The 12,387-nt window shown below is 41.7% G+C and overlaps 1 protein-coding gene across 1 annotated transcript in view; it reads right to left on the bottom strand.

Moving 5' to 3' along the window:
* FRAS1 (Fraser extracellular matrix complex subunit 1) overlaps positions 1–12,387 on the bottom strand; it is a 479,756-nt gene that overhangs the window by 181,724 nt on the left and 285,645 nt on the right. The window contains exon 21 of the mRNA XM_006778222.2: positions 76–228. Within this exon, the coding sequence (XP_006778285.1) occupies positions 76–228 (153 nt within the window). The remainder of the gene's footprint in view (positions 1–75; positions 229–12,387) is intronic.

Below are 12,387 nucleotides of genomic sequence, written 5' to 3'. Positions count from 1 at the left end.
CCCCCCAAGTCTCCTCAGCTATTACCCGAAAGAGAAGCTCAACAGGCACCACCAGCTCCTGTGTCCAACACTTACTTTTACAGGCTCCTTTCTCTGCGTAATAACCAGAAGGGCAGTCAGGAACACAGTGGTCCCCCAGCAGCAGGAACTGGGTGTTCTGACACCTCAGGCAGATGCTCCCGGGGTTGTGGAGATCAGCTGCACATTGCTGGCACAGAGGATGGCAGTCTGGAGAGGGCAAGGGAGCACAGAGAAAGCAGATGATGGAAGCACCAAGACTCATCACTACACCAAAAGGGCAGATGGAACTGCAATTACCACCGGTGCAGCACAGACAGCTCGAGTGCCCAAAGGCAGTATCTGGCAGTAAAGCAGAAGTGAGGGATCTGCACAAATTGTGTGTTTGAGGTTTTTAGCAAATGGCCAGGCCCAGCACATCAATTGAGTTTTCATCCCTTTCCAATTGAACGACCTTCAAGTTCTAGGGCAGCTTGTGATAGAGATGCTTGCAAGGGGTATACAGCGAACTGTCAGACTCACAGAAACAGTATCATCGATACTGTCACCACTTTCCCATGAGCTCCGAGAACTCGAGGACAGCATGCGCCCCCTTCCCCGTGTTTCTGAGCTGTGCTCACTGCCCTCCCAGATTCGGTCTTCCAGAGGCAGTATACCAGTCTCAGGCATTTGTACGGGGGGATTGGAGTTAGTAAATCATTGAGTTCAGACAGTGGAAAACTTTAATTTTTAACTAAAGGAAAATTTATGACAAAGAGTTATGAGTTGAAAATTTTTTCATGACGCGAAACATAGCTCGCAGAAGCTCTGTGGTACCAGTTATGATTGAAGCTATAAGACAAATTACCTGGTATGGCGAGCACTGCCTCTTGTTCTCACCCATATAATAGACATCCTTTAATTAAAGAACTTGATTGTGTTCCTCTCCCATTTAGGTGAAAACATCTGTCTTGATAATTAGTCCCATTGACCATCCTCCATTCCAAAGGTGGAAGAAATACACAAATCCATAATTACCCACCAAAATAAAAGAGGAGTAAAAGCCCGAGGAAAAAAGAAGAGAGAACTCTGGTTATAAGGCCTTTCCATCTTCCCCTTTGGATTCAAAGCACTGTTTGTACTTGCTAATGTCTCACTCAGGGACCAGATAGTCTTGTTTCATCTCAAAGTCTTGTAGATATAGACTGGGATAACTACTGATGTTTAGACTAAAAACAATCCTGTCATTGAAACAGATTGCTGATCCCTGAACTCTACTAAAACAGGTCTTTCTCTCTATACCTTCAGTCAGACATTCTCTTAACTGCTGATCATCTGAGATGTGTTCCCTGTGCAAGAAGCAGATTTGAGTCCCATACCCAGCACCCACTCACCTGCATGAGAAGCCATGCTAGGACTTTTATAGTGACTCCAGCAGTTGAAGCAAAAGTCCTCAAAAATGCTGACCCTCCTGAAGCAGGCAAACTAACAGCCCCTGACCTTCCTCTGAACTTTGGGAGTTTCAAGTTACATGCAGCCTTTGCTAGTATTAGGAACAATTCTGAATATCCTAAGAGCCAAATTAAGCCTCATGACAGCCCTTCAGAGATTCATAAAGGAGATTATGACTGTATGGAGAGAAATATGATAAGGAGGCAATTTTCCTTGATTTAATGTATGGTTTCCACACAATGCCAAACTTTTTAAAATCTTTATTCCTGTGCCCTACTCACCATACCAGGAGCACAACCCTACATGTACAAAGGGGAGACTCAGAAAAGCTTTAAAAGTTGCTGGAGCAAATGGAGGAGGCTGTGCTTTGTGATTACCTAAATGCGTGGATACATGTTCCGATTGGGCCCATTACTGACTCAAGGCGAGATTAGTTGAAAGGTCATGGCCTCTTCCTCTTTAAAGCAAGTACTTGCAGAGAGTTCTGGGCTCAGGCATGCATCAACAAGGTCTGCAGGTGTGCAGAGACCTAAACACTAGTTGCAGCTAACTGCAGCTTTCTCTAGTGTGCAATTAGAGAAATGAAAGAGTAATCACCCAGGGGGTGCTTTGAAGAGAAAGTAAGCAGGTCTCGGGAGTATTCCGTGGGTACAATAAATAAATATTTATGGATTTGTCTTATCTTAAGGATCTCTAGAAGCTGTTAAAAAAAAAAGGAGCATAATGTGTAGCAGTATTTCTAAAGGAAGATAGAGCTGAGTTATGGACGCTCCTTCACACCTCATGGCAGCTGCTTTTAAACCTTTATTGCTCTCCTCTAGTCACCACCCCCACCTGCCCACCTCCTCCCTTCCCAGGTTATTTCATCTTCTACTTCTTTCAGCCCTTCAAGCATGAGCACCTTCAATTCCTCCTTGTCAACCTCAGCACATCTGTATTTACCCATTTTTATTTCAATCCTTCTCTCACAGAATGAAATGGCTAATTCTTCCACCTATATTCTTTTTTGTTATTGTTATTAATCCTCACCCAAGGATATTTGTTCGTTGATTTTTAGAGAAAGTAGAAGGAAGGGGAAGAGACACACAGAGAGAAACATCAATGTGAAAGAAATACATCGATGAGTTGCCTCCTGTACAAGCCACAGATGGGCTGTGGATCGAGGCTGCGACAGAGGTGCACGCCCTTGACTGGAGTCAAACCCGGAACCCTTCAGTCCTTGGGCCGATGCCATTGAGTCAAGCTGGCAAGGCTTGACCAATTTTCAACATTATTTGAAATTCAGCATTATTGCATACTTTCCCTCATCTCTATTTACTCTCCTTGACCTCAACTTCCAAATCTCAGGCCTCTGCTTCTCTCCATGGTTTCATGGTAAGTTTTAAGACATATCACTTGCATGATGGAATGAGTACCCAGAGGCAAAGAGAAACCAATAACTGACAACTAAAAATATAAAACTATCAACTGAAGGCTGCCCAAAGCATCACATTAATCCAAGTTGGGTTATAGTTTTACCTCACACATATAACTACCCAAGTCTGGAAAGTTGAACTCTCTAACTGTTTTGGTTCGCTACCTGTATTCATTCGTTATTCATTCATCCACAATTTAAAAAGTCTTCTAAACACCCAATCTCATGAATCGATTCATTCCAAAACAACAATGTGAGTGGGTCCCCTGGTAATACACTCATGCAAACCTCCATCGTATACAAGTCTCCAACAGAAGAGCACTTAAATAAAAATGCCCTAAAGTCAACCTGAAAGTTGACTGACTTTTATTAAACCAACCAGAAAAAAAAAGCAAATTCCTAAAACCCAAGAAACACCTTTGTCTTAAGAAGCTTGACATCAAAATCACTTTGTAGGGGAAAGTATCCTGGGAAAGCTCAAAATGAGTGATGATGTACAGGGAAAAAAGCCAAAAATCAGAGCAACCAGGGCTTGAGGATTAATACCAGTGTTCTGACTTGTAATCAGAGAAGTATAGTTCCCGAGGGCAGCCTACAGAATGCAGGCACGGCAGGCTGAAGTGGCCAGTCCCACCGGGCACCACCAGCAGCAACCTTCAGGCTCAAGCCCAGGGCACCACTGTGACCTTCTTCCCAGGACAGGGGCTGAGTGGGACTTGAATGGGGATCCTGAGGTTTTATTTTTCTGACTACAGAGTGAACTATGATTGTAAATATTAAGAATATTTTTACAGAGTTTAAATAAGCATAAAAATCACCCTATGTAGGTCTTTCAGATGAAATACTAACATTGACACTTTTCTTAGTTTTCTATACAATTATATATATATATATATATACACATTTTTAATAAATTAGGTGATATTAAACATTGTCATGTAATATCTTTATTTTTACTCAATATCATCAGCATTTCCATGTGTCATTAGACACTCTTTGTAAACATAATTTTTAGGGGCTCCATGATATTCAGTAAAACAATGATAACACCTTTGAATGTTTTAAATTATAGGTGACCCTTAAACAACACAGGGAGTTAAGGGTATCAACCCCGTGTGCAGTAAAAAATTTGTATATAATTATGACTTCCCTAAAATGTAATTACAGCCATTCCCTTGGTATCTGTGGAGGATTGTGTCCAGGAGCTCCTGTGGATACTACAATCTGAGGATGCTCAGTCCCTTATAAAATAGTGTAGAACAATGTATACAGTTGGCCCTCTATATTGTTAGATTCTTAACCATGGTTCAAAAATGCTATTTTCCCCTGGCCGTTGTGGCTCAGTGGATTGAGCCCCAAGAGGCCACGGGGTGTAGGAGGCAGCTGATTGATGATTCTCTCTCATTGATGTTCCTATCTTTCTCTCCCTGTTCCTTCCTCTAAAAAAAAAAATCAATAAAAAACATATTTTAAAAATATTATTTTCAATATGCGTTGGTTGAATCTGTAAAACCCAGAGACATAGAGGATTGATTGTGTATTTACTGAAAAAATATCCATCTATAAGTGGACTTAGATTGTTCTAAAATCATGTTGTTCAAGGGTGAACTGTATTTCCTAAAAGACAGTGTCAAAAGAGTACAATTCATATTATTATTATAACTGACATTTGTTGAGCTCTGAATGTATATCAAGCACTATGCTAATTATGATAAATACAGAATCACATTAGGAAGATGAAGTAGGCATTGTTATTATCCCTCTTTGAAAGACAAAAGAAACTGAGACTTAGAAGTTAAGTCTTTTGCTTGCACACACCATATCCACACCGACTCCAGAGCATACACTTTTAACTACTAAAGACATGAAAAAATGCAAAATGCTTAATAAGTATTAAATTTTTCTTCGAGAAAGCTTGTATCAATTTACATCTCAAAGAGCCATTCATGAGACTGTTTCATTATAACTTTGCCTGTACTGAGATTTTATAAGGAGTAAAACAATCTTGGCTAATTTGGCTGGTGAAAACTGGTATTACATCATGAGATTAAACACTTTAAAAATATTTTCTTTCAAACAACAAAAATATTTAACATCTAGTGTACTCATAGAGCTTTCAATATGGTGGAGAAAAGTGACCCTGGATGTATAAAATATGTAAAACCAAACAACAATCTGAAATATCAACCAGTGAGCTCTCTCCTTGTCCACTGTAACCATCCCCCATTGGGCCAGGAAGAAAGGTATCAGAATCAGGCCTATGAAGATACCAAATTCAAAGAGCCCAGAACAGGTGAAAGAAGGAAAAACAGACTTGAATGTGCACTGGAGCTATTAGACCCAGTCCTCGCCCCACCAACATACCCCCTACACTCTCCACCTTTGTTCCCCAGCCTAGAAAAACCCTTCACTCTGGAGAGGAAGAAGAAGCAGAGAAACCATTTGCTTTGCCCCTGTCCTACCCCCTTGCAGAATAGGTTGGTGGCAGCCCAGTGGAATATCTAAGAATCCAAGAATAGAGTGGACTTGGGCTGTGCTTCTTGCCTTAAAGAGGACTGTCTCCAAATGGAGTCCTGTATCACAGGGCAATGGAGACGGTGGCACAGCAGGACGAGCAAGAAGGGAGTGTATGGCAGACACTGAGACACAGGCTGCCAGGAGTCTGTTACTAACGCTCCATAAAATGCTAACGGGGCAATTAAAGCCTATTAGGGGTATCACTCAGTCCAGAAGGCAGTGAAGGCTTGCTAGAGGAGGCTGAGACAGGAACACTGTGTGTGGCTCAGCCACAGGAGCCATACAGGACCTAGGTGGGTCAGTTTTGGAATAGCCTGTAAGTCATGAAAAAGGGTATAGATTTTATTCTATAGGCAACTGGGGGTCAATTTATAAGTGTGTTTGTCTTTCACCAGTCTATTTACTGAGCTATCTGCTTTTAATACAGGTGTGAATGGGAAATTATTGTATGAAAGGTAATTAGTGATGGGAGAAGACATTAGAACTACTCCAGAAAACCAACAATCCAAGAAAACATCCAGCAGCTCTCAATACGAAACCTGGGGGTAGGACCTCTCCTGTTCTCTCCCCTCCTCCCCTCCATTACGAATATAGAAGGCCCTTCTCTGTCAATAACATCCCACAGCTGAATTGCCCTCCAGGGGCTTATGCTAGATTAGGTAAATTAAGAATATTAATTATGATGTGTCTTGGTGTGGTCCTCTTTGGATTCCTTTTGTTTGGGGTTCTCTGCGCTTCCTGGACTTGTAAGTCTATTTCTTTCACCAGGTAGGGGAAGTTTTCTGTCATTATTTCTTCAAATAGGTTTTCAGTATCTTGCTCTCTCTCTCTACACCAAGACACGTCATAATTAAAATGCCAAGAGGAAAAGACAAAGAGAGAATCTTAAAAGCTGCAAGAGAAAAACAGTTAGTTACCTATAAGGGAGTACCCATAAAATTGTCAGTTGATTTCTCAACAGAAACTTTGCAGGCCAGAAGGGAATGGCAAGAAATATTCAAAGTGATAGTGAAAAATAATCTGATGAACAGAATAAACTGGTGAATATAATAGAATCAGGGGCATAGAAAGGGAGTGGACTGACAATTCTCAGGGGGAAAAGGGTATGGGGGGTGCGGGAAGAGACCGGAAAAAAATCGTACACCTATGGATGAGGACAGTGGTGGGGGGTAAGGGCAGAGAGTGGGGTGGGAACCAGGTGGAGGGGAGCTATGGGTGGGAAGAGGAACAACTGTAATAATCTGAACAATAAAGATTTAATTTTTTTTTAAAAAGAATATTAAGAGTATTAGAACATAGGTACATGAAAGCTATCATGACCAGGCATGGAAATCTGGGGTGTCCCTTAGGAAAAAAAAATAACATAAACATACCACTGGTTTGTCTCCCAGATAATGACTGAGGAAGATCTTTTCACAAATTGTCAGTTTCTAATACACCTTTAAAAATGAAAACAGAGTAGAATTTGGCCACATCAGTTGTACCTAGAAGGTGGCCCCTACCTATTTGTTGAATGAAACAAAAAAATTATTGGAGTAATAGCACTAGGAACTTGGGAACTTGGAGGCCCTTAAAAAGTTTGATATGCATTGCACCACCTGGTTTTCAAACGGTACTTTAGGCTAAGAGGGAAGGGCACTACTCAGCTGTGCATGTGACAACATACAACTGCCTTGTCAGTACAATTGGAGCTAACAAAGAGAAATATCTCCATGGTTGGTCAAATGCATTAATTACATAATCTAAACATAATTAAGAGGTGGTAGGAGCCATCTCCAGGCTAAGGCACCAGTCGCTTCAGGCCCAGTAAAATCTGTGGGCACATTTTCTAAAAACTAAGCTGATTTAGAGGCAAGTCTTGAATTCTTCTTGGTAGGCGTTGACCATCTGACAAAATCTAATTCATACTCTTGCTGCACCCATACTGGAGGAGCACAGCTGTCAGAAAGTGTGTCCTGCAATTGGCAGTATCCCTGGAGAGGCCAACAAACCACAGAGTGAATTTCTCCAGAATCACCTTCCATGCCCATTCCTCCCCACAGGTGATATTTGGAACAATTTCACAGGATACATGAGAGGAAGTGTATATGGTCACTGCTTAATCTGTACCAGGACTGCGGTTACTAAAATAGGGGAGCTGAGTATCCAACCCGCCAACCCAGCAGACTGCAAGATTAACACTCCATCCTAAAAGCCCCATCTGTGCAGTAAGGCATTTGCCTCTCACCCGCTGCCCCCGTCTATAATCAAAAGAGGAGGCTAACCTCAAATGTGTCTAAATGGGGAGTGGATATCCATTAAATGCCTAAAAACAGTGCCATTCCGGAGGCCGTCGCTCCCATTGCTACTCAGTAAGTAAATCCTTATTTGTCACTATTTCAATTACAGTGAAAAGTCTTTAAATATAAAACTCATTAAGGGTGACAAGGGAAGACAAGAGGCCCAGGATGCAGTTATTGATGGCCTGTTTCAGCTTCCTGGTATAACATAAGCATGTGGTGGGAATGGGGGAGGGCAGATGGAATTCCAGTTGTTTATCTATGTGCCGGTTCGCTAACAAACCCAGGGAATTAGCACTTTAAACAAACAAATTAATGAACACATTACAAGGAAGCCTGGAAATGGAGTATTAGCTTGAGCTGAAATGAACACATTTCTTGTTTTTGAGCAAGCAAGGGATTCTATTCATTTTCTAAATATGCACAGCATGCAGATGTGCTAAAAACTGAAATAGCTAAAATATTAATATTTTGACTCGGCAGCTGCAAAATCCTGTAATATGCCACCCTGCAGCTGTGAGGAAATGACATGTGGTCATCGCTGTGTGGTTCTTTCTTCAAATCACAAAGGCTCTGCTTCGAGGATCACTGAGGATTACCCACAATCATGATGGATGGAAGCACACGGCAGTGAAATGACTTATTTCACATCTTTGGAGCAAAGTCAAAAAAGCTTGAAGATATTAAAGTAAATGTGTACTGTCGAAGCAATGACTTTGGATGTTGGTTTTATGGGGCAGTGACTCCTTAGCTAATAAATAATGACCTATAAAGACAAATTTAGACACACAGTGAGATTTTTAATAATCACCTGTCAGTCGATTAGGTTCTTAATGCAACCACATTAAATGTGTTTGGAAGCGGTTAAAATAATCAGCACTCATAGCTATTCCTCATTAGGAGAAAAAGAAATGATTTCATACCAAACTCAGGGCCCATGAAGTGTGCATGGAATTTGAATTCTGATGCCACTTTTAAAACCAATAGGATGTTACTCATGAGCTAACTACAGATGGATTCTGGGAAATAACCACGATGGCAGAGTAGAAAGAAGAATCCTCTCTTCCCTTTTGGATCATGACTTTGGTCCTAGCCCAGTGATGGCGAACCTATGACACGCGTGTCAGAGGTGACACACGAACTCATTTTTTTGGTTGATTTTTCTTTGTTAAATTGCATTTAAATATCTAAAATCAAAAATATAAATCTTTGTTTTACTATGGTTGCAAATATCAAAAAATTTCTATATGTGACACGGCACCAGAGTTAAGTTAGGGTTTTTCAAAATGCTGACATGCTGAGCTCAAAAAGTTCGCCATCACTGCCCTAGCTCATCCCTGAGCTCTTATGAATAATGTGGGCTTTTGGTTTCTTTGTTTTTTTTTTTTGTTTTTTTTAAATATATTTTATTGATTTTTTACAGAGAGTTAGAAACATCAATGAAAGAGAAACATCAATCAGTTGCCTTCTGTACACTCCCTACTGGGTATGTGCCCGCAACCAAGGTACATGCCCTTGACCAGAATCGAACCTGGGACCCTTGAGTCACAGGCAGATGCTCTACCCACTGAACCAAACTGGTTAGGACTCTTCGTTTTTTTCGTTAGAGGCTCTCGATTAGTACAAAAACCATAAAACAAAATTTCCCTTTTCTTCAATGTCTGTGGCTTTTGTCTCACCCTGAAAAAAATCACACCCTCCGACTCCATAAAAAACATAACCCACTACAATAGACTGACCTGTAGGTTCTATCTCTACCCAGTGTGAACAAACTCACAAACATGTTGGGAAGGCTGCAGTAAGACCCAAGGAGTCGCAGTTTGAAAAAGGAGGGGGCAAGAGGCACTCTCAGATACACGAGCAAAGCTCTTGTCTCATTTTTTGGTGCCAGTTCTTGCTGCCAAAAAGGAAACATGAGTCCCACTCCTGCCCATGTAACTAGCCTCCCATCAGTTTATGTTTTACTCTTAGTTTACTTCCATGATAGAAAAATATCCACTTCTATTAACATTCTTGGAACATCAATTGGGTGTGAGGTACTATGGAAGTTACTGTGGGAGACAGGAGATTCAGCCAGGCTCAGAACATTCCTTTGAGATGCCCATGACAAGGTCTAATGTCAAAACAAAGCCACACCTACAATGCAATAGGTGTCAAAGGAGGACCAGAGAATATTTATCTAAAAGGAGTAATATTCCCTTTAGATAATGGACTTAAACTTGTATGCTTATTTGATGTTTGTAAGTGGTGCTGGCTGAGAAATCCTAGTTAGAAGTCAAGAACAACCAGGACAGGCACACAGGAGGGACAGTGGGGAGTGGGGAGCACCCAGCATAGACAGAGGGGGGCTTGAAACTCAGGGTGACAAATGTGTACTTAATGTGTGGGCAATGGGAAGCAATCAACAAGTCCCCACCGTCAAAGTGTTTTCTAAGCCAAAGCAGATCCTCCAAAAGAGTTACCCTCTCTTAGAAAGGAGTGGGGAGAACTTCAGTGGGGCAGAGCCTTCAGGAGAAAGATGAGCTTAGGTTTCTCTCTATTAGTAGAGAAGGGGAATACATTTAAGAGGCATTGGGAAAGGAGAGTTTGCAGGATATGCAGTGATTAGAATGTGGCATGGGGTAGGAAATGGGGGGGGGGGGAATTAGATGTGCCTCAAGTGTTTCGAATTGCGCTGACTGAAAAATCAGCAGCAGGTGGACAAGACAACAGGCAAAGGAAGAAAAGGGCCTTGTGGATGGGTGGATCAGGAAAAGGAAGATGGGGTGGGTTTTCTCTGAAGTTTTTTGAATATGATATTCCTGTGGATCAGTTGTCCAGCAAGTAGGTAAAAATAAGGGCCTGCAGATGATCATCATGTGTGTACCTGGGACAGACTCTAAGGAGGAAACAGAAACGAGGGTCGCACTAAGGTTGTAAAAGACACTAAGGTCCTAGGAAAGGGGATGGGGAGGAAGGAGAGAAAGAGGGAGATGAAATGAGTAACCAGACGAGGAAATAAATGACTGGAAGAACCAGCTTATGGAGGTGATGGGGCAGATAGGTTCTGGGTCACAGATGAGGGGCCCCCTAGGCAGGATGAGGGAGCTCCTTTCTCAAAGGAAAAAGTGAGGAGCCCCAGATGGGTGGCTCAATTGGCTGGAATGTCGTTCCATACACCAAAAGGTTATGGGTTTGATTCCTGGTCAGGGGACATACCTAGGTTGTGGGTTCGATCCCCTGTCAGGGCGTTTACGGGAGACAACTGATTCATGTTTCTCTCTCACATTGATGTTCCTCTCTCTTTCTCTAAAAAAAAACAAAATCAAAAACAAACCCAACAAACAGAGAAAGAGGATGGGGGTGGGGAGGAGGAGAAATCATGAGGGAAAAGAGCCATCTAGAAGAAAATACCAGACATTTGAGCAGAAATGGTGACTTTGTTGTTGTTCTTTTAATCAGATTGTGTTAATCTCCTAAACAAAAAAGAAAGCAAAGATGCAAACTGATCTGAGCAAAATGTGAGTTGAGCCGAAACCGGTTTGGCTCAGTGGATAGAGCGTCGGCCTGCCGACTGAAGGGTCCCGGGTTCGATTCCGGTCAAGGGCATGTGCCTTGGTTGCGGGCATATCCCCAGTGGGAGATGTGCAGGAGGCAGCTGATCGATGTTTCTCTCTCATCGATGTTTCTAACTCTCTATCTCTCTCCCTTCCTCTCTGTAAAAAATCAATAAAATGTATTTTTTGAAAAAATGTGAGTTGAGAAAGAGTGGAGGGTGCATAGGGAAAGGGCATGGTGGGCAAGATGACAAAACATCAAAAAGAGCTGTAAAGAGTATGACTGCCGAGAAGCAGAGAAGGTCGTATTGGAACTAGATCAGGTGATGAAGACTGATGGCAAAGTGACCCACATATGTCCTCTGAAGTGGCACTGCTTCAAAGTCTACCTCTACTGCTAGTAGCTGTGAGACATTGGTAAATGGACTAATGCCGCCAATCTCAGTCTCTTGGGCTATCCTATTAGTCACAGGACCAACCTCTTGGGGTGGCAGTCAGGACTAAATGAGATCATGTATGTGAGGAGCTGGAACATAGTAAGTGCTCAATAAACATATCTGCAATAGATCAGATCAGAACTGACATTGATAGTGATGATCATGCATCCATCTGTCACTATTTTATCTATTAAAACCACAGAGATTTACATATAGAAAAGTAGGTAAATACAGCCCCTGCAGTTTTGCTCTCTTTAGTACTGAAAGGATTACTTAGGAATCTAAATTCAGCTGTGTTCTTTAAGCACAGACCCTCAAAGACCTTCTCTGCAATGCAAGCCCTGACCTGCCGTTCTTATGAAGATAACAGTGATCCTGACTTCACTGGGAGCCCTGCCAAGTTGAGAGTTTATAAGATCTTTCTGTCATTACCAAAGCTAGGTAAGACAGTGTTTAGTAAAAGTCACATGAAGAAGGAAATACAAGTTCGTTTTAATTTAAGAAGGCCCAATTTAATCAGGTCATGTTCTTTTATTCTGAAAGGGAAAGTTCAAAGGAAAAAAAAAAGCCTTGAAATATTGGATCATCCTTCAGCTGACAGGGTGGCCTCTTAAGTAAAACACAAATCGGGAGAACAAGGAAGAGACAGTCATTGAAAGTCCTGAAGAGAGAGATTGGATATGCAATTCAGAGTTCAAGCAGAGGAGATAGGGTGACAAAATGAAAAATAAGGCAAGAAAGTGCATTGCAAAAAA

This window comes from Myotis davidii, unplaced genomic scaffold, assembly GCF_000327345.1.
Source record: "Myotis davidii unplaced genomic scaffold, ASM32734v1 scaffold449, whole genome shotgun sequence".
NCBI lineage: Eukaryota > Metazoa > Chordata > Mammalia > Chiroptera > Vespertilionidae > Myotis > Myotis davidii.
This window is presented reverse-complemented; position numbering and strand designations above follow the sequence as displayed.